General features: G+C 60.3%; 3 protein-coding genes across 3 annotated transcripts in view; 1 reads left to right on the forward strand and 2 right to left on the reverse strand.

Moving 5' to 3' along the window:
- STXBP2 (syntaxin binding protein 2) overlaps positions 1–11,662 on the reverse strand; it is a 29,236-nt gene extending 17,574 nt beyond the window's left edge. The window contains exons 1-2 of the mRNA XM_011982039.1: positions 11,659–11,662; positions 9,301–9,304 (exon numbers count right to left, since the gene is read on the reverse strand). The gene's annotated coding sequence lies outside the window, so the exon portion shown is untranslated. The remainder of the gene's footprint in view (positions 1–9,300; positions 9,305–11,658) is intronic.
- XAB2 (XPA binding protein 2) lies at positions 55–10,834 on the forward strand. The gene is made up of 19 exons (XM_011982034.1): positions 55–161; positions 1,362–1,510; positions 1,792–1,915; positions 2,202–2,399; positions 3,359–3,493; positions 3,584–3,748; positions 5,167–5,311; positions 5,725–5,876; positions 6,381–6,500; positions 7,489–7,620; positions 7,721–7,852; positions 7,939–8,052; positions 9,076–9,238; positions 9,332–9,522; positions 9,698–9,820; positions 9,930–10,101; positions 10,300–10,429; positions 10,519–10,628; positions 10,727–10,834. The coding sequence occupies exons 1-19, from the start codon at positions 111–113 to the stop codon at positions 10,786–10,788; spliced, it is 2,568 nt and encodes an 855-aa protein (XP_011837424.1). The 5' UTR covers positions 55–110; the 3' UTR covers positions 10,789–10,834.
- A 387-nt stretch (positions 11,663–12,049) lies between the features above and the next one.
- CAMSAP3 (calmodulin regulated spectrin-associated protein family, member 3) overlaps positions 12,050–16,661 on the reverse strand; it is a 16,957-nt gene continuing 12,345 nt past the window's right edge. The window contains exons 12-17 of the mRNA XM_011982056.1: positions 14,984–15,146; positions 14,578–14,888; positions 13,712–13,811; positions 12,934–13,046; positions 12,698–12,816; positions 12,050–12,607 (exon numbers count right to left, since the gene is read on the reverse strand). Of these exons, the coding sequence (XP_011837446.1) occupies positions 12,302–12,607; positions 12,698–12,816; positions 12,934–13,046; positions 13,712–13,811; positions 14,578–14,888; positions 14,984–15,146 (1,112 nt within the window). The 3' untranslated portion in view covers positions 12,050–12,301. The remainder of the gene's footprint in view (positions 12,608–12,697; positions 12,817–12,933; positions 13,047–13,711; positions 13,812–14,577; positions 14,889–14,983; positions 15,147–16,661) is intronic.

Here is a 16,661-nt window from a genome sequence, read left to right on the forward strand (position 1 = left end):
CGTCAAAAAGGATTTAACCAATAGAAAACGGGTCTGGCCCGGAGGGGCGGGCCGTCAGTGGTAGATGTCATAAGCGCGCGACTCTCGCCTGTACCTGGGCATCCAGGAAAATGGTGGTGATGGCGCGACTCTCGCGGCCCGAGCGGCCGGACCTTGTCTTCGTGAGTCCACAGAGGAGCCAGGGGTGGCCTGCGTTGGGGCATTGGGACCTGGACGCCGCAGGGGATCGGGGCCGGGTCGCTAAGGGGATTTAGGCCAAAATTGCCAGGCCAAGGATTGGGGACCTTAACGGGCCAGAGACCGGATTGTGATGTCCACACCTAACTGGCCAGGAGTAAAAAATACGGTGTTGTGTCTTAGGGTCTGAGTAGAAAACTACTGTCGAAGGAAAGCGTCTAGCCTCCCGAGCCAGGGGCGGAAATGGGGGCTTGCAGGGAATGGGAGAGGAAGGAGACCGCATAATTGAACCTTGAGAAGTGAAGACCGGTGTCTGAAGTAAAGGCGTGATTACGAGGCCAGGGCTTCGGTTTCTAGAATGAAGGCTTGGTTTTCTAGATAGCGGTCTCTAGGTCTGGACTGCGGCATGACAGTTTCTGGGGGTGGTGGCCAGGCTAGAAGAACCCTGGTGTTGTGGAGCTTGTCAGGCAATGGCCAATGAAATGCTTATTGGCTGGAGTAGAGGCGTGACATCTTCACCAGATTCTTGGTGTGCAGAGTTAAAGGCTTGGCTTCTGGTGTATAACTGCTCTTACGAGATAAAGGCTTAGCTTTTAACTTCTGGGGCAGAGTTGAGCTAGATGCTGGCTAGTGGGATCCTGGGGGTGGGGCCAGTGGCTTGAAATCTGGACCTGAGAGCCCTGGTGGCTGGGGTGAAGATCTGGTCGTCTGGGCCTGGAGTGGAAATGGATCAGTTGGTGACAGTGGGAGCCTGAGGGGCCAAAGGCCTGGTGTCTGGGAAGAGGCATGTTTTGAAGAAGTGGGGTCTGGTGTCCAGGACAGAAGCCTGGCATCTGGGCCAGGGCCTTGGTAGCTAAGGAGTCTGACCATTTGGGGCAGAAAGCGAGTGGTGATGTGGACTCATGCCTGGCCCAGAGCCCTAATAACTGAGAAGTCTGATGATTTGGGTTCAATTTTGGGTAGTTGAATTCTGAGGGGTAAAGGTCTGGGCCAGTGTCTTGGTGTCTGGGCATCTGGTTTGGTGCCTGGTTTGGTGTCTGGGCATCTGGTGACCTGACTTCCTTGGTGGGTGGTGGGATCTGGGTAAAAGTCCAGAGTTTGGACCTGAGCCCCAGTAGTGGGGTGGTGCCGCACGCAGGCTCTGAGGGTAGACCTCTCTTCGCCCCATTCCCTGGCCCTGGCAGGAGGAAGAGGACCTCCCCTATGAGGAGGAAATCATGCGGAACCAGTTCTCTGTCAAATGCTGGCTTCGCTACATCGAGTTCAAACAGGGCGCCCCGAAGCCCAGGCTCAATCAGCTATATGAGCGGGCACTCAAGCTGCTACCTTGCAGGTGGGAATGGCTCCAGCTACCCTGCCCACCAGCCCCTGCCCCCCCGGTCCAGTTATAACAAAACTGCCAAGTAGGTCCCAGGTGATTGCTTTGTGTCCCATCACTGACCTGTACATCCCTTGGTGGGTCAGCACACCTCCTCTGATGTCCCAGTCTGTCCCTGTCATTGCTGAGACATGTGACCCCTCCCACACCCACATTTGCCAACAGGGGCAGGGCAGATGGTTCTGGGGGGGTCCATAAAGCTGACCGATCAGCATCTGTCCCCTCCTGTTCCCCAGCTACAAACTCTGGTACCGATACCTGAAGGCACGTCGGGCACAGGTGAAGCATCGCTGTGTGACCGACCCCGCCTACGAAGATGTCAACAACTGTCATGAGAGGGCCTTTGTGTTCATGCACAAGGTTTGGGGCTAGGCGAGGGGATAAATCGGGAGGGGGGGCTCAGTCCATGGTGGTGGGTGGGGTAGGGACGGGGCTGGGCTCAGCATGTTAGGGATGGGGGCCTGGAATCCTGTTGCTTCTGTGCATGGGAAGTTGGGCTGGACTCAGTCCTGGAGCTGGGGGTTTCTGGGTCCTGCTGCATTTATGTGGAGGCCCCAGGTGTGACTCAGCCACAGGACATCAAGTGTCTGTGGCTAGGCCATGGAGTCCGTGGCTTAGCCCCAGCCGCCTCTCCCCACACCCCCAGATGCCCCGTCTGTGGCTAGATTACTGCCAGTTCCTCATGGACCAGGGGCGCGTCACACATACCCGCCGCACCTTCGACCGTGCCCTCCGGGCACTGCCCATCACGCAGCACTCTCGAATTTGGCCCCTGTATCTGCGCTTCCTGCGCTCACACCCACTGCCCGAGACAGCTGTGCGAGGCTATCGGCGCTTCCTCAAGGTGAGCCCAGCAGGTACGCTGGTTCCCCAGGTTAGTTTCCAGAAACTGCCTCACTGTGACACTAGCTCCGTGTAGGATGTCACCCAGCAGACCGGATGTGGGAAGAGGCACCAGGAGATGCATATGTCTTGTCCGTGATTCATGTCTTTATTTTCCAAATAGTTTGCTCATGCCAGTTTCACATTAGGTATAGAGATGGGTGCTGAGGACAGTGTGGCTAAGACACTCCCTACCTGCACGGAGCTTTTAGTCTAACTAGGAAGACGGATGTATGTGAGCTGATGGCATGAACTAGAGTAAAACCACAGCCATGATGAGGGCCAGGAATAGGAGGTGGGGAGAAGCAGGCAGGGTGGAGAGTGGAAGCATCAGCTGGGCGGGAGTGGGGCGTGGTTTGCTCAAACTCACAGTATCTGTTCTGTGACATTTGGATTCTAAGCTGGACCAGTCAGGACTGAGGCTAGACCTGTGGGGCCCAGGCTGGGCACTATAGTCAAGGCTGGACCCATGGGATCAAGGCTGACCCAAAGGGGCCAAGGCTAGTCAGGACTGAGGCTGGACCAGTGGAGCCAAGGCTGCATCCATTGTGGGTTGGGGGTCAATTCTAACCCAAAAGGATCAAGGCTGGACCTTTGGGGCTGAGACTGGACCACTGCAGTCAAGGTTGTGCCGTTGCAGGTCAAGGCTAATCCAAAAGGTCCGCAGCTGGTCTAGTCAGGACTGAGGCTGGACCAGTGGAGCCCAGGCAGGACCCATAGAGGGTTGAGCCTAACCCAGCGGGGCCAAGGCTAGAGCACTTGGAACCGGGCTGGACCAGTGGGGCTGAGGCTGGTTTGACAGGGCTTGCTTTTGCCCAAGACAGTTGTAAATGGGTGGGGGGCACCCCAAAGCCACTGAATCGGGAGGTGGGCATAGCCCTGCCGCCCCACTGACTGCCTGAGGGGTGGGTCGGTCCCCAGCTGAGTCCCGAGAGTGCAGAGGAGTACATTGAGTACCTCAAGTCAAGTGACCGGCTGGATGAGGCCGCACAGCGCCTGGCCACTGTGGTGAACGACGAGCGTTTCGTGTCTAAGGCCGGCAAGTCCAACTACCAGGTAGGCCTGCTGGGAGCCGAGTGGGTGGGAGGGCCACCCCCCTCCGTGACTGAGCCTGAGACTCTCCCCCCGCTGCCCCATGCCCTGCAGCTGTGGCACGAGCTGTGCGACCTCATCTCCCAGAACCCGGACAAGGTACAGTCCCTCAATGTGGACGCCATCATCCGTGGGGGCCTCACCCGCTTCACCGACCAGCTGGGCAAGCTCTGGTGTTCGCTCGCTGACTACTACATCCGCAGCGGCCACTTCGAGAAGGTGCGTACTGGCACACGGGGCTCTGGGTTCGGGGTGGGGTCTCCCTCCGACACTTGGGGATATATGTTGACACATACACAGGCAGAAAACATGTGCCATTTATGGCTGGGCACGGTGGCTCACACCTGTCATCCCAGCACTTGGGGAGGCCGAGGCAGTAGAATCACTTGAGGTCAGTGCTTCAAGACCAGCCTGGCCAACATGGCAAAACCCCATCTCTACTAAAAATACAAAAATTGGTCAGATATGGTGGCGGGCACCCATAATCCCAGCTATTCGGGAGGCTGAGGCAGGAGAATCACTTGAACTTGGGAGGTGGAGGTTGCAGTGAGCCGAGATCACGCCACTACACTCCAGCCTGGGTGGCAGAGCGAGATTCCATCTCAAAAAAAAAAAAAAAGTGCCATTTGTGACAGACATGCGTGTCCCTGCACACGATAGCCGTCCTGGTGACGGGAGGGAGACACTCCTGCCCGCAAGCCCACCAAGCTTGGAGTCAGCCATACTTGCGTTCAGGGTTCACCCTCTGGCTGTGTGGCCTTGGCCCCACTAAGGCTGGGTGTCCTCATTTGTACAATCAGGGTGACAGTTACTGCCTGTCACCAATCAGCACGGTGACGCAGGCACAGCACTGAGGAGATACGTGGTGTGAGGGCCTCTCCCTCGGGTTAGCTGACTATGGCTATTGGTAGGCGGTGGAGTGGCAAGCTCAGCGGACGGTCTGGGGGCAGGTGGGTGCGGAGGGGGCTGGAGCTGAGAGCAGGGAGGCACAGGAAGCCGGGGAAGATAGGTTGGGAGCCTCGAAAGCCAAATGGGCTGGCCGTGCTGCTGACTAGGGGAGCTGCCAGTGGGGTGTGGATGGTATGTGCTTCCCAGCGCCCCTTCCAGGGGCACATGTAGGCCAAGGCTGCTGGAGGCAGCAGGGCGAGACCCCTCAGGGCTGGGTGGAGAGTGGGCCTGAGCTGGGGTGGGTGAGCCAGGTAGGGGACAGGCAGGCTGGGGAAGAGGGTCAGGCAAGCCAGAGGGGCACTTTGGAGCCAACTCTGAGCCCTCGGAGAATGAGCTGAGGCAAGGGTCCCTGCAGGGTGGACCCATAGGCGCTGGGGGGGTTTTGGCCACCTATTGGGTGCCAAGTGCTTCACACACGTGTCTCAGTTGAGCCTGAGGTCACTGTGCACAAAGAGCAGTCGCCCGGTTTACTAAGGGGGTCCTGAAGCTCCCAAGATCACCCTGGCAGTGCAGGGCAGGGTGGGGGTCAGAAGCCTCTACTGACACTCTGTCCTGGGATCACTGCCTGGAGGTGCTGGATGGGCCCCCGGGAGGCCCCAGGGGTTCCAGATTGGGGCTGGTGCTAAGAGTGCTGCTGCCTGTCCCCTGCGTCACTTTCCTCTCACCTCCCCTTCCCTGGGTCCCCACAGGCTCGGGATGTGTACGAGGAGGCCATCCGGACGGTGATGACCGTGCGGGACTTCACACAGGTGTTTGACAGCTATGCCCAGTTTGAGGAGAGCATGATCGCCGCAAAGATGGAGACCGCCTCAGAGCTGGGGCGCGAGGAGGAGGGTGAGCCTCTGGGGGCCCCGGCTGGTGGGGAGAGAGCTGAGTGGACATCAGCGGGTGGGGGCGGGGCACATCTCAGGTGGGGCAACCCCAGGAGGCTCAGCTGGGGGCCAGCAGGGAAGGAGGCTGGGTGAATGCAGGGGTTGTGGGGGTCTTGGAGGAGCCAGGAATGGGGACATATCTCAGGCCTGGACCAGAGCCTGGCAGGGCAGGAGGGCTAGGGGAACAGTGGGGGTAGGAGGAGTATCCTCAGTGGCTGGGGGTGGGGCTCAGGTGCACACCCGAGCTGAGTGTCTAGGGCCCAGAGCACTTGGCTGGGGGCTGGAGCGGAGTGAGGGCAGGGAGCAGAGGCGGCGGCGTTCGGGGCCCTGCATCCTGGGTCTCAGCCCCTCACGAACTCCCCTTGCGGCTCCCAGACGATGTGGACCTGGAGCTGCGCCTGGCCCGCTTCGAGCAGCTCATCAGCCGACGTCCCCTGCTGCTCAACAGCGTCTTGCTGCGCCAGAACCCACACCACGTGCACGAGTGGCACAAGCGTGTCGCCCTGCACCAGGGCCGCCCCCGGGAGGTGCGTGAAGCCTGCCCCGGTCCTGCCCCTGAGGGCCCATTTCCTGCAGAACTGGGGAGCCACCCACCTTCACCCATAATGTCACCTCCTGGGGCCTGACTGTGCTTAGTAGGTCCCATTCCACCCGTGTTCTCGGGGTTCTCGTCCTGCTGTAGCCCCGCCCCTCAGAGCCACAGCTCCCTCTGGGCCCACCCCTTGGAGGGCCACAACTCCCTCTGGGCCCCACCCTTTGGAGCGCCACAGCTCTCTCCCGGCCCCGCCCATTAGGGCCACAGCTCTCCTGACCCCGCCCCTTGGGGGGCCACAGCTCTCCTGACCCCGCCCCTTGGGGGGCCACAGCTCTCTCTTGGTCCTGACCCTTGGCAGGGGCCACATTTCCCTCCTGGCCTCTCCTGACAGGGACCACAGCACCCTCCAGGCCCCGCCCCTCAGAGCCACAGCTCTGCCCCGACACTCATCTGCAGGGTCCTGAGTCCCATATGACCTCCTCTCTCCTGTCTCCAGATCATCAACACCTACACAGAGGCTGTGCAGACGGTGGACCCCTTCAAGGCCACAGGCAAGCCCCACACTCTGTGGGTGGCGTTTGCCAAGTTTTATGAGGACAACGGGCAGCTGGACGATGTGAGCACCCTGCTGCGTGTGCCTGTGTGTTCATGTGTGTGTGCATGCGTGTGCTCGTATGTGTGTGCATGTATGTGCGTGTGCCTGTGTTCATGTATGTGTGCATGCATGTGTGTGTGCGCCTGTGTGTTCATGTATGTGTGCATGCATGTGTGCTCGTATGTGTATGCATGTGTGTGTGCCGGTGTGTTCATGTGTGCATGCATGTGTGTGCTCGTATGTGTGTGCATGTATGTGCGTGTGCCTGTGTTCATGTATGTGTGCATGCATGTGTGTGTGCCTGTGTTCATGTATGTGTGCATGCATGTGTGTGTGCCTGTGTGTTCATGTATGTGTGCATGCATGTGTGCTCGTATGCGTATACATGTGTGTGCCAGTGTGTTCATGTATGTGTGCATGCGTGTGTTCGTGTGTGTGTGCATATATGTGCGTGTGCCTGTGTGTTCACGTATGTGTGCATGCATGTGTGTGTTCGTATGTGTATGCATGTATGTGCGTGTGCCTTTGTGTTCATGTATGTGTGCATGCATGTGTGTGCATGTATGTGTGCCTGTGTGTTCATGTATGTGTGCATGCATGTGTGCTCGTATGTGTATGTATGTGTGTGCCTGTGTTCATGCATGTGTGCGTGCATGTGTGTGCTCGTATATGTGTGCATGTATGTGTGCCTGTGTGTTCATGTGTGTGCATGCGTGTGTGCCCGTATATGTGTGTGCATGTGTGTTCATGTATGTGCACATGCACGTGTGTGCTTGTATGTGTGCATGTATGTGCGTGTGCCTGTGCGCACGTGTGTGTGCATGGATGTGTGCGTGTGTGCATGTGTGTGCATGTTTGGGTGCATGCATGTGTGTGCACACGTGTGTGCCTGTGTGTATGCACATATGTTTGCCTGTACGTTTGTGAGCACGGTCGCCTTTCTGACCCTTGGTGATGGGGGCTGTCCAGGCGGGCAGGGTCTCAGCCTGGCCTCTGCGTGCCCTTGCAGGCCCGTGTCATCCTGGAGAAGGCCACCAAGGTGAACTTCAAGCAGGTGGATGACCTGGCAAGCGTGTGGTGTCAGTGCGGGGAGTTGGAGCTCCGACACGAGAACTACGATGAGGCCTTGCGGCTGCTGCGAGTGAGAACAGGCCCAGGTTGTGGGGTGGGGGCTGCAGGTTGTACGGCCGGGGCCCAGGACAGCCCCTGAGCGCCTCCCCGGCCACTGTCTGCCCCTGCAGAAGGCCACGGCGCTGCCTGCCCGCCGGGCCGAGTACTTTGATGGCTCAGAGCCCGTGCAGAACCGCGTGTACAAGTCGCTGAAGGTCTGGTCCATGCTCGCCGACCTGGAGGAGAGCCTTGGCACCTTCCAGGTGAGCTGCCTGTGGCTGGGGAGGGACGGGGCCCCAGATTCAGCTGCAGAACCACCTCTGACCTGTCCCCATCCCCGCCCCCATAGTCCACCAAAGCCGTGTATGACCGCATCCTGGACCTGCGCATCGCGACACCCCAGATCGTCATCAACTATGCCATGTTCCTGGAGGAGCACAAGTACTTTGAGGAGAGCTTCAAGGTGAGGGGCTGGGGCAGACCCGGAGGCCCCTGATGGTGGTGTCCCCTCCCCCAGGGAGCCTCGGCACCTTACAAGTCCGCTGGGGCTTGTGTGACACAGTATACAGACTGGGTGATTTAAACAACAGAGATTCAGCTTCTCCCTGTCCTGGAGGCTGAAAGTCCAGGATGGAGGCGTGGGCAGGGCTGGTTCCTCCCGAGGCCTCTCTCCTTAGCTTATAGGCAGCCACCTTCTCCCTGTGTCTTTGTGTAGCCTTCTTTTTGTGTGTGTCACTTTCGAAATTTCCTCTTCTTAAAAGGACATCAGTCATAATGGATTAGGCGGCCCCTAACGACCTCAGTTTAACTTAGTGATCTCATCTTCAAACGAATCTACCTTCTGAGGTACTGGGGGTTAAGATTTCAGCATATGAATGTTGTGGCGGGGCACAGTTCATTCAACAGCAGGCACGGAGTTCTACTTCCGTGTGCACCCGTGACTTGTGGGGAGGGTGTTGGTGCCAGTATGTGCGGGCTGTCCCTGCCCCGCTGCTCAGGAGATGGCTTGTGGGGTCCATGGGGTGGGTTGTGTGTCTCCATGGCAAGGCCCTGTCCCGCGGCCGGAGCAGTCATGTTTGTGTGTGTTTCTATGGATCGTGTGGGCATTTTACAGATACACAAATGGGGAGGTCGTACATGCACATGTGTGCTGCTGCCTGCCCCTCTGCCTGGGGTTATGGCCTTCTCCCTGGGGATGGGCAGCCAGTATCAGCGGAGCTGGGGAGCCACCCACCTTCACCCGTCCCCCATCACGTCACCTCCTATGGGGTCAGACTGCTTAGCAGGTCCCATTGCACCCCTGTTCTTGGGGTTCTCGCAGAGGGAGACAGTGCAGAGGACAGACCCCAACAACTGCCATTAGGGACAGGGAAGGGCCCCGAGGGAGACCCCAGCGGGCTCCCTACAGACGTCACCCAAGGACATCCCGGGTGCCTGGTGGTCTCTACCTACAGACTCTTACGTATGACCGTCCCTCTGGTAACAGGCGTACGAGCGCGGCATCTCGCTGTTTAAGTGGCCCAACGTGTCCGACATCTGGAGCACCTACCTGACCAAATTCATTGCCCGCTATGGGGGCCGCAAGCTGGAGCGGGCGCGGGACCTGTTTGAACAGGCTCTGGATGGCTGTCCCCCAAAATATGCCAAGAGTGAGGCGGGCAGACGGCATGGGAGGGCAGGCGGGCTGGGTTTCTGCCTGGTCCTGGCTGACCGTGCTTCCCTCTTCCCTCTGCCCCGCCCAGCCTTGTACCTGCTGTACGCACAGCTGGAGGAGGAGTGGGGCCTGGCTCGGCATGCCATGGCCGTGTACGAGCGTGCCACCAGGGCTGTGGAGCCCGCCCAGCAGTATGACATGTTCAACATCTACATCAAGCGGGCGGCCGAGATCTATGGGGTCACGCACACTCGCGGCATCTACCAGAAGGCCATTGAGGTACCCACTGCGGGAGTCCAGGCCGGGGCCGGAGGTCCCTGAGCAGATGGAAGGGGTCCAGGCAGGTGGGAGGGGCTGGGGAGGAGCCTTCTGGAAGCACAGGGATGGCCATGGTGTGTTGGGAGCCCCGACCTACCCTGGCCTCATTCCTGGCCTCCCCAACCCTGGTGTCCAGGTGCTGTCGGACGAGCACGCGCGTGAGATGTGCCTGCGGTTTGCAGATATGGAGTGCAAGCTCGGGGAGATCGACCGCGCCCGGGCCATCTACAGCTTCTGCTCCCAGATCTGTGACCCCCGGGTAGGGCTGGGGGTTGGGGAGGGATGGGCATCAGGGTTGGGGGTGTGGCAGAGTCAGCCACCTCACGGGCACACACACCCACCCCTGCCCTGCCCTGCCCCCCACACAGACGACCGGCGCGTTCTGGCAGACGTGGAAGGACTTCGAGGTCCGGCACGGCAACGAGGACACCATCAAGGAGATGCTGCGTATCCGGCGCAGCGTGCAGGCCACGTACAACACACAGGTCAACTTCATGGCCTCGCAGATGCTCAAGGTCTCCGGCAGTGCCACGGGCACCGGTGAGCCGCCCCGGCTGGCTGGGTCCCTGATCCAGGGCATCTCAGCCCGGCCTGACCTGGGCTTTCTGGGTCTGGAGCCTCAGGTCCTGATGGGAACCTCCTTGAGGGCTGAACCATTGCCTGGGGGACTGGGACAGTGTGGCATCTGATGTGTGGTAGGGGCCCCCGTGGTGCTGACCCCCTGCTCCCGCCCCCTAGTGTCTGACCTGGCCCCCGGGCAGAGCGGCATGGACGACATGAAGCTGCTGGAACAGCGGGCAGAGCAGCTGGCGGCTGAGGCGGAGCGCGACCAGCCCTCGCGTGCCCAGAGCAAGATCCTGTTCGTGAGGTGAGGGTGGATCCTGGGATGGGACAGGACTGGGACAGGTCCCGAGGGGGCCTAGGGTGGGGAACTGAGGCAGCTTGGCCTGTCCCCAGGAGTGACGCCTCTCGGGAGGAGCTGGCGGAGCTGGCACAGCAGGTCAACCCCGAGGAGATCCAGCTGGGCGAGGACGAGGACGAGGACGAGATGGACCTGGAGCCCAACGGTGAGGCCTGGCGGGGATGGGGATGGGGGCAGGGCCAGGGCAGGCCTCCGGGGACAGGCCACCGCCAGGAGGGTGACTGGCTCCCGCCTTCCCCACAGAGGTTCGGCTGGAGCAGCAGAGCGTGCCAGCCGCCGTGTTCGGCAGCCTGAAGGAAGACTGACCCGTCCCCCGCTCCCCTCCCCAATACAGCCACGTTTGTACATCAAGGTTTGAGCCTCCTTCCTGCTGCCCAGGTGCCCGAGGGAGGGCAGCTCAGGAGTGCCTGGCCCTGGGCCCGGATTGGCTGCTGTGGGAGGTGGGGCGGCTGGGCCCTAGGCCAGACGCCACCCGGCCTCACCCCGCAGAGCCAGTTCTGGACTCGAGAGGCCAGTCCCTCCGCTGCCTGGGGCCTTGGAGTGGGTCCTGCCCGGAAACTTCCTTGAGCCTCTGCAGCCTGGGAAGGGCAGTCCGGCCCGACTGCCCAGGTCTTGCTAGCCCCTGCCTCTCAGAGGCCTTGTGTGGCACCAGGCAGCTACCCCCTCCCTGGGGTGGCACCCGCTCTCTGCTCCCCACCAGGGACTGGCCCTTGCCCTCGAGTCTTGGAGTCAGGCAGGCTCTGGCCCAGCTCTGGGAACTGATTAGTAAGACGCTTCTGTGCCTGGAGGGGGGCTGGGTGCCAGACCTCGTGCACTGCCCCAGACCAGGGCGTGGTCCTTAGTCCTAAGCCTGGGAAGCCATTAGTGGACTCTAGGCTATTAAGGGGTTTTAAGCATCAAGGGATATAATCAGATTTGTGCTTCGGACGGGTTACACAGGCTGCTGTGTGGGCAGGAGGCAGCTGGGGACATGGGGAGGCCCAGGCCATTGGCTTGGACTTTGCGGGGAGGTGACAGGGCTGGAGAGAAGTGAGTGAGACAGGAGGGGAGGGCCGAGCTTCGTAGAACTGGGCGGCAGCTGGGAAGCCAGTGCCAGCCTGGGTTGCAGGGCAGGCTTTGCATCTGAGACACCCAGGCAATGCCAAGGGGGGCAACCGGATTGTCAGCTCTCAAACCCGGAATCGCTGGCCCAGAGGTAGATGCCAGGCCTGAAAACACCAGGCTGGCCAGGGTAGACAAGATCAAGTTAGAAGTTGGCCCCAGGCCAAACACTGGTTAGGGCCCGTAACAGCCACACAGAAGAGGAGAATCCAGCAAGTGGGGGTGGCCGAGGCTGCAGGGCCAGTCGGAAGCCTGGAGCCGGAGAGATCAGTTAAGAGGCAGCTTCGAAACAGCCCTGGTGGGGGGCTAGGGGTGATGGCAGGAAGGTGGGGCCCTCAGACCCTGGCTGAAGCTGCTTTAGGGGATTATGGGGGTTGAAGACACGAGTGGGTTCGAGAAAGAACAGGAGACTGAAAACATAGCCAGGGAGTGTGGGACCCTGGCCAGCCTCGGAGGGGACAAGGCTCAACTTCTCTTTAAATTATTTTATTCAAGAAGTGGGGGAGGACAGACAAGGAGACTGAGCTGAGCCCTGAGTCCCTGAACCTCCCAGCTCAGCCCCCACAGCAGGACTGGACTCAAAGTCAGAGGGTGGAGACTCCAGCCCCACCCAGACACGGCTGGGGACAGACAGGACCCAGGAATACCGACTGACTGTCCTCCGGGGGGCGGCGGCCACAGCACACAGGGCCCGGCCCGTGGACTGCCCGGGTGGGGCTATTTGGGGGTGCTGCCGCCCTTCTTGGGAGTGGTGGGTTTCTTGCCCTGCCAGAGGTGTCCCTGGATGGTGAAGGCATCGACGCTCATGGACATGGTCTTGGCGGGGATCTGGGTGAAGCGCTTGCGGTCCGAGTTGTACTTGTAGATGCCTTCCACCATGGCGGGCGTGACGGTCCGGGGCCCGTACCCCGCCAGCCGCGACAGCTCCTCCGTCTCCCCCGACAGCGTGTAGAGTGCCCGGAACTGGCAGCTCGAGTCGCGAAAGAGGATCAGGAAGTGGTTGGCCTTGCTTTTCTCGATTTCCTGGGCAGGAGTGCCGGAAATGGTCAGCCGGCCAAGCCAGGCCACCTACCCACCCGCCAGCCCCCAACTCCCACGTGTGGGCGGGCTCACCTCCAGAATGCGGTTCTTCTGCGGTTCGTTCACCTTGCCCGCCAGGCAGCAGTGTGACAGGGCGTTGTGGATGATGAACTTGTTAGACTTGGCGCTGGGCTCCTTGTACAGCCGTGGACCTAGAGAGTGAGGCGGGGGCGGGGCGGGGAGGGGGGCGGCCAGGGACAGCAGGAATGAGCAGGGGCCATGGAGGAGGGCGCCTGTTGCTCCCCACATCACCCAGAGCCCCCGCTCACCTGTGTACTCGGGCACTGACGCTGGGGAGGAGGCATTGCTGCCATTTTCCCAGTCCCGTTCGCGGCTTCCAGGCAGGCGGCTTGGGGACATGAGACCCGACGGGGAGGGAGCCCTGCAGTGGGGGAAGGATGGGATGGAGGTGTGGTCAGAGATGGGAAGCTTCCCGAGGTGAAGAGGGGCCAAGGAAAAGAAGGGCCATGGCTGGGCATCGTGGCTCACGCCTATAATCCCAGCACTTTGGGAGGCCAAGGCGGGCAGATCAGTTGAGGTCAAGAGTTTGAGGCCAGCGTGGCCAACATGATGAGACCTCGTCTCTACAGGCACAGGTAACCCCAGCTACTCGGGAGGCTGAGGCATGAGAATCGCTTGCACCCAGAAGGCAGAGGTTGCAGTGAGCCAAGATTGCACCACTGCACTCCAGCCTGGGCGACAGAGTGAGACTCCCTCTCAAAAAAACAAAAAATGAAAAGGTGAGCCCCACACACTGCAGAGGAGGCAGTATACACTACAAGTCCATGCAGCGCGCCATCCTGTCCTCCTCCCTCAGGAACACCCGGCACTCAGGTGCACCGAGGCACACGCTTGGGTCCTGTCTGCCAGGTACAGACTATCCCCCATGCACACGTGCCCACAGGCGTCCCTCCATCTCTTCATGGCATATCCATACTCTCGAGCCATACCGCCCTGGAGGTTCACCCAGATGTCTGCACACCTCCCAGGCTCTGAGAGGCCACCCAGCACATGACCACCCCCCCCAGCCGTGCAGGCTGAACTCACCGAGACGTGGGCCTCTTCACCCCGAGGTTATTGTGGGCCTCGTTGGCCACAGTGGACAGTGACAGGGTGGACTGGGAATAGATTTTGCTCAGCCGAGAGCCTGGGGACAGAAAGTGCAGGTCAGTGCCCACCAGAAGCCCCCTGTCCTCCACAACACCCGGTCCAGCAGGCTTTGGGGGGAACACAGGAGGAGTCAGCCCTGCCCAAGACCCGTCGGCCCTCTGCAGCCCCCTATGGAGGGCCCCCTATGAGGGAGGATGCTCTGCCCAGCAGGTGGTGGGGAGCAGCACTGGGTCAGCCCCTACTGGCAACACCTCACCCCATATTCCCAAAGGTTATCCATTAAGCCACAGAAGAAAGACCCCTCACCCCACTGTACCCCACATCCCTATGGAAGTTTTTTTTTTTTTTTTGAGACGGAGTCTCGCTCTGTTGCCCAGGCTGGAGTACAGTGGTGCAATCTTGGCTCACCGCAACCTCCACCTCCCAGGCTCAAGCGATTCTCCTGCCTCTGTCTCCCGAGTAGCTGGGACTACAGGCGTGCCACCATGCCCGGCTAATTTTTGTATTTTTAATAGAGATGGGGTTTCACCATGTTGGCCAGGCTGGTCTTGAACTCCTGACTTGTGAGCCATGCGCCTCAGCCTCCCAAAGTGCTGGGATTACAGGCATGAGCCACCGTGCCCAGCCCCCTATGGAAGTCTTTACCCAAGAGACACCCAGAGGCCCCCTGTCACCCCACATACCCGTCCCCTCCCTGCACCCCTGCTTACATCTCCCTCCCCCTCCCCCCTTACTCACGGGGGCCTCACCCAGTGAGCCCCGGAAAGGGCACTGGGCAGGCCCCGTCCCTCAAGGGTCCTCACCCAGCAGGCCGCGGGCTGGGCTTCGTGCCAAGGCCGAGTCGTCACAGCAGCCAGAGCGAGGCCGGGGGGCCCTCCGCCCGCCCCGACCTGGGCCCCCGGACCCCGCAGCCCGGGGCCGCAGCACCTTATCGAGGTCGTCCATGAGCTTCAGCTGGGCCCGGCGCTCGTACTCCTGCCGTGTGAAGTCCCCCTTCCGGGGACCCACCTCCTCCTCAGCTGGAGCCCGGGCAGCAGGGGCTGGGGTCGCCATCGGGGCTACGGGGACTGCGGACACAGGCGGGGCTGGGCTGGGGGCCTCCTCTTGGGCCAGCCTGCAGATCACAGGGAATCGGCATCAGAACCACTCACGGGGTCCGCGGTGGTAGACAGGCCAAGGAGCAGCCGACCTGGGCAGGCCCGGTCTCACCTCGCGGCCTCCTCCCTCCGCTGTTCCTTCTCCGCCTCCTGCCACTGCTTGCGCCGCCGCGCCTCCTCCACTCGCCGCTGCTGCCGCTCCAGCAGGCTGGCCCGCTTTTGGGCCATCTCATCCTCAGGCTTGTCTTCATCCTGGGGACAGATGCCGAGTCTAGCTAGCCACCCCCTCCCCCAGCATGGCTGGAGGCCCATCTTCCATCCACCCAGCCTGCCCGCCACCCACCTATGCTTTCGTTTTCATCACTGTTCTAAATACACTTAGTTGGTGCCTACTGTATGCACAGCCACACTAAGTACTGGGACACATACAGGGATGGGGTACACTGGGTGCTGCTCACATACGCAGTGCTTAACCCAACGGGGAAGACAAAGGCAGCAGACAGCAGTGAGTGCCAGCAAAAGCTCGTGTTGGGCAGACACACTACACTGCGGGAGGACCCTGGCCTGGGCTTTGGACACCCAGGAAGGCTTCCCGGAGGAACTACCCTGTAGAATGATCAGAACTTAACTAGGTAGGCATACAGGGGTATGGAGCAGCGCGTTCCAGGCAGAGGCGACGGCTAGTGCCGAGGCCCTGAGGCTGGAACAAACCTATTGAAGGGCACGGAAGTACAGGGGGGCCAGTGTGGCTGGGACACAGAGCTGAGGACAGTGGCGCAGGACTAAGTCAGGCTCACACCTGTAATCCCAGCACTTTGGGAGGCCAAGGCTGGTGGATCACCTGAAGTCACGAGTTTGAGACCAGCCTGGCCACCATGGCAAAACCCTGTCTCTACTAAAAATACAAAAGTTAGCTGGGTGTGGTGGTGTAGTCTTGTAGTCCCAGCTACTCAGGAGGCTGGGACAGGAGAATCACTTGAACCCAGGAGATGGAGGTTACAGTGAGTCAAGATCACGCCACTGCACTCCAGCCTGGGCCGCAGAGCACGATTCCGTCTCAAAAAATAAAAAATAAAAAAAAATGAGCATAGCCCAAAGCCCTGGGGAGGACTTTCATTCTAAAAGCAAAGGTAAGGGGAGCAGTCCACTGCTCAGTGGAAAATGGCCCGGGATGGAGGCGGGCAGCAGAGGCCAGTCGGAAGGTGATCCTAGGTGTCCAGATGAGACACGGTGGTGGCCCCAGCTGGGAGAGCCATGGGAATGGAGAGACAGTGGACACAGGGAAGGGCCAGGAAAGGAGCGTGCTGGGGGTGAGGGGGTGAAGGAGAGGATGAAAAAGAAGATGCCCTGAAGATCCTGGTCTTGTCCGTCCATCTGTCCATCACCCACCCATGCAACCAGCCACTCATCCATCTGTCTATCCATCACTCCTCCCTGTTTCTCCACTCCTCCCCACATCTATCTATCCCCCTTGTCCGGCCACCCATACCTTGTTTGGGAGGGAGATGACTGGGCCAGCCCCCACTGGAAACCCCTCACCCCCAAACATACCTGAGGGCCTCACTCGTTAAGCCACAGAGGGAGGACCTCTCACCCCACTGCACCCCTACAGCCCCTTGTGGAAGTCCTAACCCAACAGACAACGTCAAATCCCATCTGAGGCTCCTGTTACCCCACATACCTGCCCCACACCATGCAAATGTCCCTGTCCCTATACCCATGGAGGCCTTACCCAGCCACTCACACCTCTTCTGTCCACTCACACCTGGTTCCCCATCCATCCCCCACCC

This window comes from Mandrillus leucophaeus, unplaced genomic scaffold (assembly GCF_000951045.1).
Source record: "Mandrillus leucophaeus isolate KB7577 unplaced genomic scaffold, Mleu.le_1.0 Scaffold234, whole genome shotgun sequence".
Taxonomy (NCBI): Eukaryota; Metazoa; Chordata; class Mammalia; order Primates; family Cercopithecidae; genus Mandrillus; species Mandrillus leucophaeus.

Excerpts from the sequence above, each read along its gene's own strand:
- XAB2 (XM_011982034.1), top strand. The coding sequence starts at position 111 with ATGGTGGTGATGGCGCGACTCTCGCGGCCCGAGCGGCCGGACCTTGTC. Across the intron at positions 6,501-7,488 it reads ACAACGGGCAGCTGGACGAT|GCCCGTGTCATCCTGGAGAA; the intron begins GTGAGCACCCTG and ends GTGCCCTTGCAG. Across the intron at positions 9,821-9,929 it reads CCCAGATCTGTGACCCCCGG|ACGACCGGCGCGTTCTGGCA; the intron begins GTAGGGCTGGGG and ends CCCCCCACACAG.